Source organism: Chiloscyllium punctatum, chromosome 49 (genome assembly GCF_047496795.1).
Source record: "Chiloscyllium punctatum isolate Juve2018m chromosome 49, sChiPun1.3, whole genome shotgun sequence".
Classification (NCBI taxonomy): domain Eukaryota; kingdom Metazoa; phylum Chordata; class Chondrichthyes; order Orectolobiformes; family Hemiscylliidae; genus Chiloscyllium; species Chiloscyllium punctatum.
In genome coordinates, this window is record NC_092787.1 from 18,226,893 (window position 1) to 18,246,715 (window position 19,823).

The 19,823-nt window shown below is 41.6% G+C and overlaps 1 protein-coding gene across 5 annotated transcripts in view; it reads left to right on the forward strand.

Annotated features, from left to right (window-relative positions):
- Positions 1-19,823, forward strand: part of LOC140469301 (SH2 domain-containing protein 3C-like) — a 185,110-nt gene that overhangs the window by 40,976 nt on the left and 124,311 nt on the right. For all 5 annotated transcript variants that reach the window (XM_072565665.1, XM_072565667.1, XM_072565666.1 and 2 more), the window contains one exon: positions 18,933-19,593. In XM_072565665.1, the coding sequence (XP_072421766.1) occupies positions 18,933-19,593 (661 nt within the window). The remainder of the gene's footprint in view (positions 1-18,932; positions 19,594-19,823) is intronic.

Consider the following 19,823-nt stretch of genomic DNA (forward strand, 5'->3'; position numbering starts at 1 on the left):
TAGGCAGCACACAGGGTGTGCAGGATTTGGTGGTATTTGGGCTAAGGGGGTTGAGAACAAGTGGGGAGGATGTTGCAGGCAATAGTTAAGCTTGGTGAGATGGGTATTGTAGCAGAGACTGAGCAAATGAGTGGTAATGAAAAGAATATGGTGGCACTTTCTCTGGTGGGGTGGAGAAGGTCATTGACTTTCTTCCTACATTGCTGAGTGTTCTCCAAATGGTTAAAACCCCACTGACCCAGGTAGCAACCACAGTCCAGACTGGCAGAGTCTGATGTCATAGCCGCCACTGCTGATCCTGGAGGAGGAAGAGGTCCCAGCTGTGCACCATTCCATCCAGCAGGATCTCCAAGAACCCGCTCCCAAAGCAGGGCACTATATTTCTCTTGTCTGCCGTGTCTGGGGCAAATGTCAGAAGCCATGCAGGACAGGTTCAGACTGGCAGTGCTTGTCCGGATGCTCAGCGTCTTTTAATGATGGGGTGAGTGTACGTGATAGTGGGATAACTGCTGAGTGGTGAGTAGTTCCCAGAGCGTGTGTGGCACAATGCAGCCGGGATCTGATTACAAGGATGCAATAGGGCAGGGCTGTGCGTTAATGAGGCGAACCTGGTGAGATATGATGAAAAGACTCACTAGGCCTCACAAAGGGAATTCCTCCCAAAACTTGACACAACTCAGACTTAGCCAGAACAAGCCCAGTAAAAATCTTGCCAATCAACATCACAAGAACAAATACAAATGCCAATGGCTGAAAAGTGCTGGACGTCTGAAGTAAAAACAGGTCACGAGGTCAGGCAGAATCTGTGGAGAGAGAAACAGTTATGCTTCAGGTTGATGGCCTTTCACCTGATGGTGATATCACTTGCCTTGTAATCAAGAGGCCTCAGGATAGATTTTGTGGATAGGAGTTCAAATCCCAACAAGGCAGATGGTGACTTGAATTCAATAAAATCTGGAATTAAAAGCTATCTTAATAGTAGCTACAGTCAATTGTAGTGAAATTCCATCTGGTTCACTAAGGTCCTTCAGGGAAGGAAGTCTGCTGCTAGTACCTACTGACTCCAGACCCTCAGCAATGTAGTTGACTTTTAACTGCCTTCTTAAATGGCCCTGGCAAGACAGTTAGGTCAAGGGCAGTTGGGGATTGGCAATTAAATGCTGGGCTTGTCAGCAATAACTAGATCCGGTGAATTAGTTTTTAAAAATGCAAGTTGATTATCCTTTACAGTAGTTTTGGGAGAGGAGAGAATTGGCTTCTGCAGATAACAGCTTCAGTGTGAAATGGGAAGGTAATGGTTTCAGTGCTAAATTTACAGTTATAAACTCAAAAAAAACATTTGCATGTTACGGAAATCTGAAAAACAGACATTGCCTTTGAGTGCTGAATCTGGTTAGTCTTGATGGGTGAAACAGTTTCCTGTCAGAGATACAAATAGCTTCCCCTTAATGAGCTGCATTATAAACTGCAAAATATGAAATAATATGAGACTGAGAAGAGAGATGGTGTCACTTGAAGATGAGTGGCTTAGATGCCATCTTTTTCTTTGGAAGTGAATAGATAGCATCTGTCTCAGTGCTGTGCCCTTACATGCTTGTATCAAAACACTGCACGGCACCTCTCAACCAACTAATGCAAGACATCTCTGAGATAGCGTTAAAGCTGTCATTGCATACATTTGGTGCAGAGCGTTCATGCTCTTTGCAACATCTAAACATGCATTCGACTACCCTCACTTCCTTCCATTCCCCCACCCACAGCCCACTTTGTTTGACAAAGCTTCAGTGCAAACTGAGTTTCTGGTCAGATAAAAGCACAGTTTGAATAGAACAGGAATTACTTTAAAGAGAACATGCCCCATGTTGCCTGGTTAACCAGAGTTGTCATGAATGCAGAATATTAGCTGAGAGTACAGGATGTGGTAGTGGCCCCTCGTAGTGGTTAAAAAGAGGAGGCAGTTCTTCAACACGGTTTGGTTTTAAAAGAAGAAAAATTGGGTCAAGTTATTTAAACTCTGTCATGACCTCAGGATGTCCAACAGCACTTTACAGTCATTGAAGTATTTTTGAGGAGTAGTCACGGTTGCAATATAGGAAGTGTGGAAGCCAGTTCGCACACAAACAAATTGCAATGCCATGACCAGATCATCTGTCTTTATAATGTTAATTGAGATACAAATATTGCCAGGGTATTAAAGAGAATTCCTGTCTATTTTATAAAGTAAGGCTATGGTTTCCTCTGAAATACCAACAACTTCTCAGGGTAAATGAGTGGCAAACCCATGAGTTGCAATTGGCAGCTATGAATTTTACCCCTCACTTACATTTTTCACCAGGGTCACAGGTTCAGTGAACAAACCTTGGGTTAATTCTGTTGAAAGACACATTTCTGTCAATTGTGGGAAGACATTGAAGCTGTTGGGAGAAAGAAATATGACAGAGGAATCAGAAAGGACCATATTCAGGAAGGGAGTTGGGGTTTTTTGTTTATTTTTAAATCACTTTGAAAAGTAAAACAAAACCTAACAGAAACTGTAAAAGAGAAGCTAAAATAGTCAAACTATTTCTGATCCAACTGACTTGGATTTCTGTATGCAAATAAATTAGTGACTAAATTTAAAATTGGTAGACGATATGTATGATGTGCTGTAATGTGCACAGCAGTTTCATAAATTGCAAATGTACATCCAAACCCCAAATAATTTTGTTTTAAAGACAGTCAAAACTATAGAAAGTTTTATAGAAAACGAATGAAAAAGAAAAACTAAGATAGGCAGATCATAGAATGGCTCAGATGGGCAGATTAAAGGATTGGTAGACAAACATATAGACAGAGCTATCAGAGAGAGAAAAACAGACAAAAAGATAAATTGAAAATGAGCAAAAGCGAAGGAGAGGGAGAGATAGACAGATAAACAGACAGACCATAACCAAGAAGGAGCCAAAAGGAACTGAGATCAAGATAGAGAGCAAAACAGAGAATCAACGAGATTAGAATCTGTTTGCTCCAGTACACGTTCTGACATTATTATTCTGTTTTCTGTGATCTCTCAGCTAAAAATTGCATTTCAGATTGAGCAACAAAACAAGATGTAGACCCCTTACTCTCCGGTCATATCCCTTTCAATTGTCATTCATGTATAAACCTGGCAATCCTGACCCAATGGGAGACTAGCTCCACCCGATGGATCAGTGGGCAAATGCACAGTGTGGTAGAAGGGGAAGTCAATGTTTGCCTCGATCGATGGGACAGATAGTGCGTCAAACTTGTTCTTTCTTCACTATTGCTAGTTTTTGTTTTAATTTGACTTGAATTAACTAGTATCAATTTTGTGACACGACTAATTCACAGATAGTTGGAGAGGAAGTGGATCTGAGAAAATAACCCACCATAGTTGTACCTCCTGTCCAGTGACACCCATTGGTGCCAGTCCTCAGCGGGTGAGAAAAGTAACTGAAAACAGACAAAGGATCCTATGTGGTGCCTTCCTCCATTTTGCTACAGAAAAAGATGTGAATTTAAATGTTGGATTATCATTTTAAAATGCAGTAGAACTTGGTATTACCTCACAGTCACAAGATATTCCAGTGTTCTACAGCTAATCAAGTTTTTGTTTAAAATGTTGTCGTAGGAAATACAGTAGTCAACCTGTACACAGCAGGATCCCAAAACAGTCATGAAATAACTACCAGATAATCTGTTTCGGTGATATTGGTTGATGGATAAATATGGATCAGCACACCAGGGGTAAATTCCCCGCTCTACCTCAAAATAGATGGGAACCTATGAAAAAATTGAGAGGGCAGATTGGAGATCTCAGTTTAATATTTCATCTGAAAACTAGTGCCTCTGACAGTGCAGCACCCCCTTAGTGATTAACATCATGAGATACTCTAGGTTAAAGTAGTTTCCAGGTGTTATGCTGTGAGAGAACTGAATTAACAAACACAGCAGAAGTCAAAGTCTCGCCCAGTGAGGCTCGGTGAGTGCTCCCAGCTAGTTTCCCTGTTAGTACAATCACCATTCCAAGATTGACCAAAAATAGTCAAAAGAAAAACTCCGTGAGGAAGAAAAAAATGTAATTACAGTTTTTGAATTTTTACAATATACATAGATTCGTGTTGGGAAAAGGGGTCCTTTGACACACCAGTGGTTGAATTTCATAATGCTGTGCGGCTGTTCAATGTGAGGAAACGCACTGTTTTGTAAACGTGGTAAAATATGTCACTGGAATGTATTTGCAGCTGTTTTGCAAGCCAGGAAATGTATTTGTGGTGATTATCTTGCTGCAGACAGCTGGGGCTCAGAGCGTGAAGAAAGAGCAAGAGGGAGATCAGCTAGATGGCGCTGGTCCCTTGGGCTTTATCACCTCTCCGTGCTCAATATTCAGCATTTGCAATCAAATTCCACCTCACTGACATTTTAACGTGATGAAAAATGAATTGAAAAAGTAAGAAATATTTTAGACGGATATTCCCCAGCTCGGATTACTCAGCTTCAAACTGAAGTTTGCAGCACAAAATTCCTTTCACATCTTTCGTTTTCGGTCAGAGACTTTTGTCATGATAATCTGTACAATCATTAGGTTACATTATGTGTGGTAAACAATACATTGGAATGTTACTCTCTGTAACACGCAGAGTTCATGTATTCACGTGCAGGAGTGTTAGGTTCTTAAGATCATGTATCATAAAGTCATAGTAAACGCCTCATAAATGAGTAAAATTTTAATTATTTATTAATTCATGTTTAGCAGCAAATGCCTACTTTGTTTCACTAGTTATGCTGCTTAATTTAAACTGACGAATAAAAATGGAATAAACAAGAAAAATTTACATTTAGATAGCACCTGTTATGCCCATAAGATGTACTGAATTGCTCTAAAATTGTAAAATTACTTTTTAAGTGTCCTCATTGTCGTCAATTTATTCCCACATAGTTCCCACATAGTTTAGCAATGACCAATGTTTTTTAACCACTGTGGATGCTGAATACTAGTCAGGACACCAGGGATAACTCCCTGCTTTTCTTTGACATCTTGCCTTAGAATCTATTACAACTAACTGAGAGAGCAGACAGGACCCCAGTCTAATGTCTTATTCAAAGCATGGTACCTTCAACAGTACAGCAGTCCCTCCATAGTGCACTGGAGTGCCAAGTAAGATTATGGTGCTTAAGTAATGAGGCAGGGTTTCATCTCAAAATCTTACAGGCAAATATCGTATAAACTGAGCTGTGGTTGACACAAGAATGTGATTGATCCAATTTATTTAATGCAAAATATGATTTCATGTTATTTGATGATATACGGGAGTGCTAAAGCAAAAATGCAACCCCATTATACACATTCCACCCAAATTGTATTGTTGACATTTCTTTGCAAGAATTTAATATGTCACATGTAGAATCTTAGAATCATACAGCAGGAAAACAGATCCTTTGGTCCAACTCATCAGTGCCAACCAAACATCCCAATCTGACCTAGTGTCATTTGCCAGCATTTGGCTCATATCCCTCGAAACCTTTTCTGCTGCCTAGCAGCGCCAGGAACATAGGTTTGATTCCAACCTCAGGCTGTGCAAAGGTTGCATGTTCTCCATGCTTCTGCATGGTTCCCCTCTAGGTGCTCCAGTTTCCTTCCACAGTCCAAAGATGTGGAGGTTAGGTGGATTGGCCATGCTGAAATTGCCCATTGTGTTGTGGGATATGTAGGTTAGGTGGATTAGCCATGGGAAATGTAGGGTTATGGAATACAGTAGGCTTGGGTGAGATGCTCTTTGGATTATTGCCATGGACCTGATAGGCCAGACGGCTTCTTTCTGCACTGTAGCAGATCTATGATCTAGGTGTCTTTTAATTTTGTAATTGTACCCATCTCTGCCACTTCCTCTGGCAGCTGATTCCAAACACACACCACGCTCTGAGTGAAAAAGTTACCCCTCAGATATTTTTAAAATCTTTCCTCTCTCACCTTTATGGGCAGCACGGTGGCACAGTGGTTAGCACTGCTGCCTCACAGCGCCAGAGACCCGGGTTCAATTCCCGCCTCAGGTGACTGACTGTGTGGAGTTTGCACGTTCTCCCCGTGTCTGCGTGGGTTTCCTCCGGGTGCTCCGGTTTCCTCCCACAGTCCAAAGATGTGCAGGCCAGGTGAATTGGCCATGCAAAATTGCCCGTAGTGTCAGGTAAGGGGTAGATGTAGATGTGGGGGTATGGGTGGGTTGCGCTTCGGCAGGGCGGTGTGGACTTGTTGGGCCGAAGGGCCTGTTTCCACACTGTAAGTAATCTAATCTAAACCTTAAACCCATGTCCTCTAATTGTGAACACCTCCACCTTAGGAAAAAGACCTTGGCTTCTACCCATGCTCCCCACGATTTTATAAACTTCTATAAGATCAACCCTCAATCTCCAACACTCCAGGGAAAAAATCTCCAGCCTCTGCCTATAGCTCAAACTTTCCAGTTCTGGCAACATCCTTGTAAATCTTTTCTGAATCCTTTAAGTTTAACAACATCTTTCCATTAGAAGGGCAACCATAATTGTACAGTACACAGTATTCCAAAAATGGCCTCACCAATGTCCTGTACAGCTGCAACATGATATCCCAATTCCTACTTACTCAGAAATACATTCAGGGAAGTTATTTGGGTGGAACTGAGAAATACGAAAGGGATGATCACCTTATTGGGATTGTATTATAGACCCCCCCCCCAATAGTCAGAGGGAAATTGAGAAACAAACTTGTAAGGAGATCTCAGCTATCTGTAAGAATAATAGGGTAGTTATGGTAGGGGATTTTAACTTTCCAAACATCAACTGGGACTGCCATAGTGTTAAAGGTTTAGATGGAGAGGAATTTCTTAAGTGTGTACAAGACAATTTTCTGATTCAGTATGTGGATGTACCTACTCGAGAAGGTGCAAACCTTGACCTACTCTTGGGAAATAAGGCAGGACAGGTGACTGAGGTGTCAGTGGGGGAGCACTTTGGGGCCAGTGACCATAATTCTATTCGTTTTAAAATAGTGATGGAAAAGGATAGACCAGATCTAAAAGTTGAAGTTCTAAATTGGAGAAAGGCCAATTTTGACGGTATTAGGCAAGAACTTTCAAAAGCTGATTGGAGGCAGATGTTCACAGGTAAAGGGACGGCTGGAAAATGGGAAGCCTTCAGAAATGAGATAACAAGAATCCAGAGAAAGTATATTCCTGTCAGGGTGAAAGGGAAGGCTGGTAGGTATAGGGAATGCTGGATGACGAAAGAAATTGAGTGTTTGGTTTGGTTAAGATAAAGAAGGAAGCATATGTCAGCTACAGACAGGATAGATCGAGTGAATCCTTAGAGTATAAAGAAAGTAGGAGTATACTTAAGAGGGAAATCAGGAGAGTAAAACAGGGACATGAGATAGCTTTGGCAAATAGAATTAAGGAGAATCCAAAGGGGTTTTACAAATATATTAAGGACAAAAGGGTAACTAGGGAGAGAATAGGGCCCCTCAAAGATCAGCAAGGCGGCTTTTGTGTGGAGCCACGGAAAATGGGGAAGATACTAAATGAATATTTTGCATCAGTATTTACTGTGGAAAAGGATATGGAAGATATAGACTGTAGGGAAGTAGATGGTGACATCTTGCAAAATGTCCAGATTACAGAGGAGGGAGTGCTGGATGTCTTGAAACGGTTAAAGGCAGATAAATCCCAGGACCTGATCAGGTGTACCTGCGAACTCTGTGGGAAGCTAGAGAAGTGATTGCTGGGCCTCTTGCTGAGATATTTGTATCATCGATAGTCACAGGTGATGTGCCGGAAGACTGGAGGTGGGAAACATGGTGCCCCTGTTTAAGAAGGGTGATAAAGACAAGCCAGGGAACTATAGACTAGTGAGCCTGACCTTGGTGGTGGACAAGCTGTTGGAGGGAATCCTGAGAGAAAGATGTACATGTATTTGGAAAGGCAAGGACTGATTCGGGATAGTCAACATGGCTTTGTGCGTGGAAAATTATGTCTCACAAACTTGATTGAGTTTATTGAAGAAGCAACAAAGAAGATTGATGAGGGCAGAGCAGTAGATGTGATCTATATGGACTTCAGTAAGGCGATCGACAAGGTTCCCCATGGGAGACTGATTAGCAAGGTTAGATCTCATGGAGTACAGGGAGAATTAGCCATTTGGATACAGAACTGGCTCAAAGGTAGAAGACAGAGGGTGGTGGTGGAGGGTTGTTTTTCAGACTGGAGGCCTGTGACCAGTGGAGTGCCACAAGAATCGGTGCTGGGCCCTCTACTTTTTGTCATTTACATAAATGATTTGGATGCGAGCATAGGAGGTACAGTTAGTAAGTTTGCAGATGACACCAAAATTGGAGTTGATAGTGGACAGCGAAGAGGGTTACCTCAGATTACAACAGGATCTGGACCAGATGGGCCAATGGGCTAAGAAGTGACACATGGAGTTTAATTCAGATAAATGCAAGGTGCTGCATTTTGGGAAAGCAAATCTTAGCAGGACTTACACACTTAATGGTAAGGTCCTAGGGAGTGTTGCTGAACAAAGAGACCTTGGAGTACAGGTTCATAGCTCCTTGAAAGTGGAGTTGTAGGTAGATAGGATAGTGAAGAAGACATTTGATATGCTTTCCTTTATTGGTCAGAGTATTGAGTACAGGAGTTGGGAGGTCATGTTGTGGCTGTACAGGACATTGGTTAGGCCACTGTTGGAATATTGCATGCAATTCTGGTGTCCTTCCTATTGGAAAGATGTTGTGAAACTTGAAAGGGTTCAGGGTTGGAGGATTTGAGCTATAGAGACAGGCTGAACAGGCTGGGGTTGTTTTCCCTGGAGCGTCAGAGGCTGAAGGGTGACCTTATAGAGGTTTACAAAATTATGAGGGGCATGGATAGGATAAATAGACAAAGTCTTTTCCCTGGGGTGGGGGAGTTCAGAACTAGAGGGCATAGGTTTAGGGTGAGAGGGGAAAGATATAACAGAGACCTAAGGGGCAACTTTTTCACGCAGAGGATGGTACGTGTATGGAATGAGCTGCCAGAGGATGTGGTGGAGGCTGGTACAATTGCAACATTTAAGAGGCATTTGGATGGGTATATGAATAGGAAGGGTTTGGAGGGATATGGGCCGGGTGCTGGCAGGTGGGATTAGATTGGGTTGGGATATCTGGTCGGCATGGACAGGTTGGACCGAATGGTCTGTTTCCATGCTGTATATCTCTATGACTCTATGACTCTATCTGGGTGAAATTTCGTGTTATAATATTATAATTGCAAGAATGTCACACAGAATCTGATAATGCATTATTTGGGGAACAATGTGCTGAAGTTTATCATCAAGTCCTGCCCTTCCACTACCCCCCATTTTCAGAGTGGTGGTAAAGATGAAAGTTCACCATGGCATATCATTGTTGAATGTTAGCTGACCTCCTGTGACATTGATGACAGGTACACAATTGTTCATTAACTGTCTCTATTGCTAATTCAGTGGCCCATAGTTTTGTTCAAACTCTGACCTGCACTTGACTCTTGGGGACCTTTACACACATATGAACTCGGGGTAGAGGTAGGCTATTTGAGCTTTGAGGCTGCTCTGTTATTGAATAAGATCATGGCTAACATGTTTGTAGTTTGAGTTCCATTTACCTCCAATAACTATTGAACTCCCTGCTGAATCTATTCACCTCTGCTTTGAGAAGTTGAAGTTATGTCACTTATTTAAAAATTAATTTTGCCTTGAAAAATATAATGCAGTGAGGTATGATCCTTGACTCTGATTGGTTGCTTGTAGAATAGCACAGGGTTAGCACACATCAATCAGAAAGAAAGATGGAACATTCTATTCATGAAATCATACTGAAGCCAGTGATTGTATTATTTAGATATGTTGAGGTGTGATGTCAATAATTCACAGAATTACTGCCAAGGAAATATTCCAAAGTTTCACACAATGGATTATTTCTCTGTAAATCCCTCTGTATTCCTGGTTAACAATGAACTGTATGGTTGAATTTAAGGCCAGTAGCATATTTTTTTGTGAAGAGGTTTGCGATTCTCCCTGGCTACAGCCAATATTTGTTGTACTGAGAGGGTTGAAAATGTGTTGCTGGAAAAGCGCAGCAGGTCAGGCAGCATCCAAGGAGCAGGAGAATCGACGTTTCGGGCATCAGCCCTTCTTCAGGAAACTGAGAGGGTGTCATTCACACCACAGAGTCAGAAAGCTTTGGGTACAAATGATACTTATATGCATTATTATCTAAGCTGACATTTTAGTAGAACTGTGGGAGTGGTGCTAGAGGGGACTTTTTATCAGATGAAACATGAACCCTCACAACAGTTAAAATGATTCCACAGCACTATTCAAAAGCAGAGTTGTGGAGTTATTCTGGTCAGCATTTAACTCTTAAAAAGATTACCAAGTGATTATCTTGTTGATCTGCTCTAGAGAAGACTGTGAAGAGATTTCATCAAAATGTTTGAAATCATGAGGGGTCTGTACAATGTAGAAAAGGAGAAATTGTTTTGACTGGATGCAGAGACAAGAACCAAAGGACTCCAATTTATGATGATTGGCAAAACAAGCAATGGCGATATGAGCAATGTTCCCTTGAATTTCTCCAACCTCTACGTGGATTTCTGAGAGCTGTGTTTGGCAACAGCTGGAAAAAAGTGGAAGTGAACGCATCAGAATGAGGTTGGAATGCTACTTGGTGTACACACACTCTCAGAGTGGCCGCGCACACCTTACAGGGACACTGGACATGTGGAGACACATTTTCACACGGCAACTAGTTAGGATTAGAATGTACAACCGATGGTGTGCTGGAGACAGATTCAATCACAGCTTCCTGAAGGGTTACAATCAGAGGAGAAAAGAATTGCAGGGCTGTGCGAAAAGGCAAGGGAGTGGGATTAGCTGAGCTGCCATTGCAGGGAGTGGCACAGACATGATGAGATGAATGGCCTGCATCTGTGTTGCAACCATTTGGTTATGTTTGTGCAAGGTTGCTGTCCGCTATGTCTCTAATAATAAAAAAGTGACTACATTTTAATAGTACATAATGAGCTGAAAGTGCTTTGGGAATCTCAAGGGCATAAAAAGGTGCTTTCTAAATGCACATCTTGCTTTATCTTTTTAACAAATCACAGGAAGACATAGAACTACATCCAAGAGTAACTTCCCATCATTTCTTTCTTCATATGGTGAGGATAAGCATTCTCTTCCCCTTGCGTCTACAGATGTTTGACATCTGCTTACAGGGACCCAGTCTGGGTTAATGAGAGCTGGCTGGGAAAACTCTAACCTTGTCACTGAATCCTGTACAAAAAATGCACATTTCCATTCAGCCTTACAGCTTTAACCTCAAAGCCACTGAGAAGGCCATGATTAAAAGCAAACATAACATCATTCCCAAACTACATAATTTCATTAAACAGAGGTCTCATAGACTGATTGTTATTTTAAGATGTCATTAAGTCACTAAACCGCACCAGGCATTCTCGTAATCAACCACACATGCTGGGTTGGAATGCAATCCAGAAATAGCTGAGAGCATTTGAATTCTCCTGGCTCCCAAACAATTGAACTCCCAAGCCCTGGGAACTTCTCAACTTTCTCTTCTCCCCCGCAACCATAGATGGCCCTCACTGACTAATTTGTAAATCCCGTGACCCCTAGTTATACTGGGGTGTCAGAACTTTGTACACACACTGGCCAATAAAACTCAAATATTTATTTTCTTTTGAAAATTCCATGACTAGATGAAATTTCTAAAGTGATTTGGGGTTGGTGGGATGGGTGCTGCAATTTGGGCAAGTGAAGGGCAAAAAGAAAAGCTTCAGGGTCCCTCCTCCTGATGGCAATCTTTGTGCACACATTGTTGGACAGGATGTCAGGAGTGAACAGTTGACCAGCCCTTTGGCCTTGCCATTCAGGCGGAGAATGGTCGTTCCGCGAAGCATGTTGGAATTCAACAGCCAACCCATGGCAGCCTTACCCTAGTTCACGTTGCTGGCTTGCAAACAGTGGTTGCTGTGAAATTAGCCTCATAATGTGGTCTTCTCCCCCTACCCCACAGGACATTACACAACCACCTCCATTTGAAGAGGCTGCAGATCATGGAAAAGCTGTTGATGACAGGGTTCCTTTGGTTTGAGCTTTTGCTTGTTAAAATGTCAAAATTAAGTAAGAGATTTGCAAAGTGCAAGATGTACCCCGCCTCAACAGACTGTTCCACGTTATTGATTCTGGACTCCCAGTACTACTATTACCAGTGTGATTGCTAAAACTTACTATTATTTTAAAATACTACTTATTTATTAAACTAAGGGATCCAGACCCACAGGAGATTGATTGCATCAAATCCTGGGAGGGCACCAATCAGAATGATACCACAGTTCAACCAAAGGCAGGTCCACAATGGCTATTGAACAGGCAACTCACCGGGCACTCTATAAAAGAAACAATGCTGCCTGAAATTAGTTTTGTGAAAGAGAAAACAGCTCAATCATTTAAATTACTTCCCAGTTTTCATTTTGAAATCAAACCTATTTCAACACAAGTTCCTTAATTTAGCTGGGTTTTTTTTTGGTGGGGGTGGGAGAATGGGTTGATGGTGAGCTGCCAACATTCACTCTCACTATTCCTCTGAAACAGACCATAACTTTGAGATATTGGGAATATGCAAATTAGTACGGACATCCTGTCACTCAGGGTGACAGTGGCAGACCAGACTGTAGCTCCCTCATGAACAGGGAATCACTGAAATCAAGGGAATTTTAATTTTTCTGCCCTGTATTGCCACTCAAAGTCCTTTACAAAACTATGCCTCTTTAATGAGGTGATTATCTTTGCATGAGATGTAGACATTGCTGGCCGGACCAACATTCATTGTGCATTCCTGACTGCCCAGGAGGAGGTGGTGAGCTGCCTTCTTGAACTGCTTTAGTCCTTGTGATGTAGAGATGCACAACACCATTAGGAAGGAAGTTCCAGGATTTTGACCCAGTAACATTGAAAGATATACTTCCAAGTCAGGAAGATAAGTGGCTTGGAAGGGAACTTGTAGGTGGTGGTGTTCCTATATATCTGTTGCCCTTGTCTTTTCAGATGGTAAATATGATGAATAAAATTTACAATTGACCCTGAGAAAATGTATTTTTCAATCATGAGTTGCTCTTAAAAAAAATTAGTGAACTTTTAAGGCAAGTTGAACATTAATTTTTAAACATTTGACAGGTTATTTTAAATTCCACCCTCAATGTGTAAATCTTAATATTTATTTTGTTCTAGGTAAAGAAAAGGATTTTATTTTAGGACATTTTATTTTCTGTTTGGTGGTAGGCGATCTAAAAAATATTAATGCAATTGGCAGCTTGGCAGTTAACAGGTTTTTAAACACACTGCAACTCTACTAAGCAAAGGGTTGTTGCCAAGTAGATTTCCAGGTAGAAAGAACCTTGTTGTCAATCATTCTCGAAACCTCCCCTTCTTTTTTCTTCCAAAAGCTACATTGCATTGTACAGCTCAATACAATACAAGACACTTGATTTTCATGTTGCAAAACGTTCTTCTATTTTAGTTCTAGCAGTCCGATTCCATTTTATAATCCCCAAAATAAATAAAACATGTAGTTCTGAGAAAGGGTCACCTCGGTCACGTTAATTCTGCTTTCTCTCCACAGATGTTGTCAGATCTGCTGGGTTATTCCAGCAATCCTGCTTTTTTGGTCAAAGATATGTAGTCTCTTACACTGTCAAAGATGTTCAAAGCCATTTTGAAAAATATAAACTGTGCAGACTTTCTGAATGGGGCAGCGTCTTATAAAAAACATCTCCTTTGAGTCCCGGTTCCTCTTGAACTATTCAAAACCAAGTATACTGTTTTTAACGTAACGCTATTCATTTTCTGCGTCCTGCCCACAGGGGATGCATGGGCTGATATTTCTGTTCCAGATGATTAGCTCAAGTTTCCCTCTCACCAATAAATTCCCCAAGGCAGGTAAGGTGAGCTCATCCAGAGATGGTGGGGGCTGGGTTTGAGGTTAGGAACAATGCCGTTGTCATCCTCTGTCCAGCCACAAGGGGGTGCAGAAGAGTCAAAATAACACTTTTTTTAAAAATACACAGCAGATGTTGCGGCATCTGGAAATAGGTTAAAATGCTGTCTCGGGGAGACCTTTCATCTGTAACTTAAATGTGAACCACATTTCCCTTTTTTGTCTGCTAAGGGGCTTTTACTGCACACTTTAGTTTTTATTAGCAGTAAGATATTGTTGGAAGATTAGCAAGATATTTCTCCTCGTTGAATTTTTTTTCCCCTGTGTTTAGTTTAATTGTCTGAGTCTCCTGCTGCTGTGGAACTCTTGCCTGCTGACACCGGTTTTGTTTCTGGCTTCCCTTGCTCCCCTCCCCCTCTAATGGTAATTCTTCACCAATAGAACAGTGGGAGGAGGGAGGGCGAAGAAAGATCTGAACCTCAGCACCTCAAGACTGAATCACCTTCATCTAACTGATCATATCTGAGCTCAGACACTCACAGATCCAATGGACATACTCCCTCCCAGGTTCTATATTCTTTCACTATGTAGAAGTATTTTTAAAAATGTGTTCTTGGAATATGGGCTACAATGGCAAGGCTGGATTAATTGCCCTTCCTAGGTCTCCAGAGAGCATAAGAATCAGCCACACCTGGAATCACCAGTAAGATGGGCTGGTTAGTGGGCTGTATACCTGGAGGACATTAGTAAACCATATTGGGTTTTTACAACTTGCAATTTCAAATAAACCTGTTGGACAATAACCTGGTGAGGTGAGTGTTTTGCTGGAAAAGCACAGCAGGTCAGGCAGCATCCAAGGAGCAGGAAAATTGACGTTTCGTGCCGTAGCCCCTCATCATTCCTGATAAAGGGCTCTGACCCAAAACGTCGATTCTCCTGCTCCTCGGATGCCTGACCTGCTGTGCTTTTCCAGCATCACACATTCAACCCTGATCTCCAGCATCTGCAGACCTCACTGCCTCAATAACCTGGTGTCATTTGAGTTTTGACCTTGCCCACAACAATCTAACTCTGGCATCTCCACCTCATGGTTTTTACAACAGACCAGAACCTTTCATGGTTACTTCTCTGCTGCTGGCCCACAGTTGCCAGATTTTTGTTGAGTTCAAGTTCATTGCATTGCTATGGTGAATTCACTCCTAATGTTTACTTCTCCAGGAGCATTAAGACTCAGCTACTCTACACCAAATATGGAAATGGTTTCTTATGATGTATTTGCCTCCCATACTAGTCGGGGTGCTTAGGTTCAGGAATATTGAACCTAATCACACAGAGTTCCGAAAAACAATAATCCCTTGAGATGATAGTCCATGTTTATCTTTTACCACACAGCTTACTCCATTTTTTTTGTTAAAAATCACAACATTTTGGACCGAAGGGTCTGCTTCCGTGCTGTACATCTCTTATGACTCTATGACCACCTTATGAAGGAGCAAGGCTCCGAAAGCTAGTGGTTCCAAATAAATCTGTTGGACTATAACCTGGCGTTGTGTGATTTTTCACTTCATCCACCCCAGTCTGACACCGGCTCCTCCACATAATTTTTTCTGCTGTTACGACTACATGTTAAACAATCCTAATTGGCTGTAAAATGCTTTGAGACCATCCTGAGGTAGAGAATGGAGCTTCTAGAATGCAAATCTTTCTGATGTTCTGTTTACAGGGAATTGCGGTCTCACACAATAGGAGTCAGACGTTTTGTCCATATTGCTACAGGGAATTTCCACAGATATGTCACCAGTGAACATGTTGTGGTGCATTAAACAGAAATTGAGAAATAGCTTTCAAACATTTAAGTGTACCTCATGCATTAGAGGAACAGGGCTTACCTGGAAAGGTTTGAAGAGAGTTTTTCTTGTTTGCAGAGAAAAAATATGACCATCCCTATAAAATATCAACTGTATGCAATATCAGTAGATGAAGGCATCAGCCTTCAAACTTCAGCCCATTGCCTTGAGCTGGTGAAGTCATGGTTCTTACTCCTCAATCCTAATTTAGTCTGAATGCAGTTAACCTTTAATCAAAGGTTAAAGAGACACAAGCCTCGACTAAGATTAGAGACTGAAAGAAATACAAGTCCCTTCTCATTTCTCTGATTGAACAGCAAATCTGGCAGACTTTTAACAAAAGCATTTAAGACTAAATCTTTCTTTTGATGGGGATTTGATTGGAAACAAAGTTAAGTGTCTCCAGGGACATGTACAGACTTGGTTGATGAATCACTTCATAGTTATGGTGGTTCCTCTAGCTTCTGGAGTTGGGTTTGATGAATGTTGGCTAAAAAGGGCAGCAGAGCAAAGTTTAAGACTGGTTGATCACTAAAATAAAAGCAAAACACTGAGTATCATAATAATCTGAAATCAGAACATAAAATGCTGAGAAGACTCAGCAGGTCCGAATAAACCAGTGGAAAGAAAAACAGAGTTAACATTTTAGGTTGTGATCTTTCTTGTCGTAACATTAATCCTGTTTCTTTGTCCACAGATGTTGCCAGTTGAATATTCCCAATATTTTCGATTTAGAATTTTGAATATTATAGAGATTTGGGTGAACATCCTTGAAGATTACAAAGTATTTATATCACATAGAATTACATACAAGTTATAGACAGAAAACTCCCATTCAGTCTAACTACTACATAACAGTGTTTATGATACACACAAACCTCTTGTCATTACACTTACACTTTATCCCATTAACATACTGTGCTATCCCTTTCTCTCTTATATACATACCTAGTTTTATTGTATTATATGTTCTGCCTGTATAGTACGCAAATCAAAACTTTTCACTGTATCTTGATATATGTGATAACCATAAATCAAACTCAAACTCATTTCATTCATGTGATACTGAAAGCCATATTCTAACCACTCTATGTGTTTAAAACCAAACATTCATTGAGTTAAACATGCAGTACATGGTTCATGATGTTAAAAAGGAGTAAATAAATAACTTATAATAATATAGCTTATTTTACAGCCTTTGGCTGCCCCACAATATTTTATGGTTGATTTTGAAATGTAGCAAATGTGGTTCCCTTGTTCAAGAAGGGGAGTAGGGATAACCCTAGTAACTATAGGCCGGTGAGTCTCACTTCTGTTGTGGGCAAAGTCTTAGAGAGAATTGTAAGGGATAGGATTTATGAACATCTGGATAGGAATAATGTGATCAAGGATAGTCAGCATGGTTTTGTGAAGGGCAGGTCATGCCTCACAAACCTTATTGAATTCTTTGAGAAGGTGACTAAGGAGGTGGACGAGGGGAAAGCGGTAGATGTAGTGTATATGGATTTTAGTAAGGAGTTTGATAAGGTTCCCCATGGTAGGCTACTGCAAAAAATACAGAGGTATGGCATTGAGGGTGAGTTGGAGGTTTGGATTAGGAATTGGCTGGCTGGAAGAAGACAGAGGGTAGTAGTTGATGGTAAAGGTTCATCTTGGAGTGCCGTTACTAGCGGTGTTCCGCAAGGATCTGTTTTGGGACCATTGCTGTTTGTCATTTTTATAAATGACCTGGAGGAGAGGTTAGAAGGTTGGGTGAGCAAGTTTGAGGATGATACAAAAGTTGGAGGAGTTGTTGACAGTGAGGAAGGATGTGGCAGGTTACAGTGGGATATAGATAAGCTGCAGAGCTGGCCAGAAAGGTGGCAAATGGAGTTCAATGTAGCTAAATGTGAGGTGATTCACTTTGGTAAGAGTAACAAAAAGATAGGGTACTGGGCTAATGGTCGGATACTTGGTAGTGTGGATGAGCAGAGGGATCTTGGTGTCCATGTACACAGATCTTTGAAAGTTGCCACCCAGGTAAATAGTGTGGTGAAGAAGGCATATGGCGTACTGGCTTTTATTGGTAGAGGAATTGAGTTCCGGAGTCCTGAGGTCATGTTGCAGTTGAATAAGACTCTGGTGCGGCTGCATCTGGAGTATTGTGTGCAGTTTTGGTCGCCATACTATAGGAAGGATGTGGAGGCACTGGAACGGGTGCAGAGGAGGTTTACCAGGATGTTGCCTGGTATGGTAGGAAGATCGTATGAGGAAAGGCTGAGGCACTTGGGGTTGTTTTCATTGGAGAAAAGAAGGTTTAGGGGTGACTTGATAGAGGTGTACAAGATGATTAGGGGTTTAGATAGGTTTGACCATGAGAACCTTTTTCCGCATATGGAGTCAGCTATTATAAGGGGGCATAGCTTTAAATTAAGGAGTGGTAGGTATAGGACAGATGTTAGGGGTAGGTTCTTTAATCAGCGAGTCGTGACTTCATGGAATGCCCTGCCAGTAGCAGTGGTGGACTCTCCCTCTTTATGGGCATTTAAGCGGGCATTGGATAGGCATATGGAGGATAGTGGGCCAGTGTAGGTTAGGTGGGCTTGGATCGGTGCAACATCGAGGGCCAAAGGGCCTGTACTGCGTTGTATTCTTCTATGTTCTATGTTCTATGTTCTATGTAGTTACTATTGTAATATAATAACAGCAGCAGCTAATTCGCACACAGCAATTACACAAATGATCAGATTACTGAAAACAACCAATGCTGAAGATTATAGTGGGTCATTCAGCAATATTTCGAGAATAGGTGACTCTTCATCAGAGCTGAACAACTTTGTTGAAGAGTCATCTAGACTTGAAACGTCAGCTTGTAGTCTCTCCATGGATGCTGTGTGACCTGCTGTGATCTCCACCATTTGGTTGTTTTCAGCACAGACTTCAGCATTTGCAGTAATGTATTCCTAAATGATCAGATTATCCAGTTAATTGTTAATTGAATATTGGCTAGGGTATAGTTGGTGGAAGGAAGAAAATTAATAGGCTCAGTGGTATTCTTTTACAATTTTTTTAAAATTACAAACCATTTGTTGCTTTTGTTTCAGAGTTCTTTAAGTTTAAAGGCTTTGGCAGTTTAACCAACATCCCACGGAATCTGTCACTACGACGATCTTCAAGCAGTGCCCTTGATGAGAAGAAGAAGCAATTGGAAGGGAACCACTTGGGCCTCCAGATTCATCAGGAGATAGGACAGGAAACGGTAGATGATTTGGAAACTATACCACGGAACCCCAGCTATGCCCATTCAAGTGAAATGTACACCTGCATTGGCACAATGCCACGCCGAAACTCCAACAGGGTGCAGAAACCAGTCAAAAGTCCCAGTATTTCAGATGCACAGGCTGGAGGGCGGGGCAGACTGGGACCACTGCCACCAGTGCCAAACAGTGACCAAGGTGAGCCATCAGGGAAGGGACCCGCACCGTCTGAGTCAGGTGAAGAGGCCACACCAGCTCAGGGATGTCTGAGTCCCAGTTGTTCACAGCCTGTGATCTCTGATTCCAATGCAGCAATGTCAAATTCTGCCAAACCCTCGGCCAAATCAGACACACTTCAGAATAAAAGTGACAGGTCGATACCAGTTGAATCACAAGTCATGGAGACCCAAAGAGGGTTGAGTGCACCAGAAAACGCCAATGGCCAGACCAAAACACTTTCACCTGAAGATGGGGCAAGCGATAGCAAGAGTGAGCTAATCGATGACAGGTATGTTCATCAGAGTTCATATCTGGTCTGTATTCTAGGCTTTATTTAGTACAATTTGTCTCACATATGACAAGAAAATTGTTCTTTAATCATTTGAAATTTGATGGTTAAACCCCCTTGGTTAATTTGTTCCCTTATCATTGTGCTCTGATAATCATTGTCACTAAAGGTTAAATTGAATCAGCACCTGATAAAAGGTAGGTCTAGGCTGCTGAAGCTTGTGGTTCTGG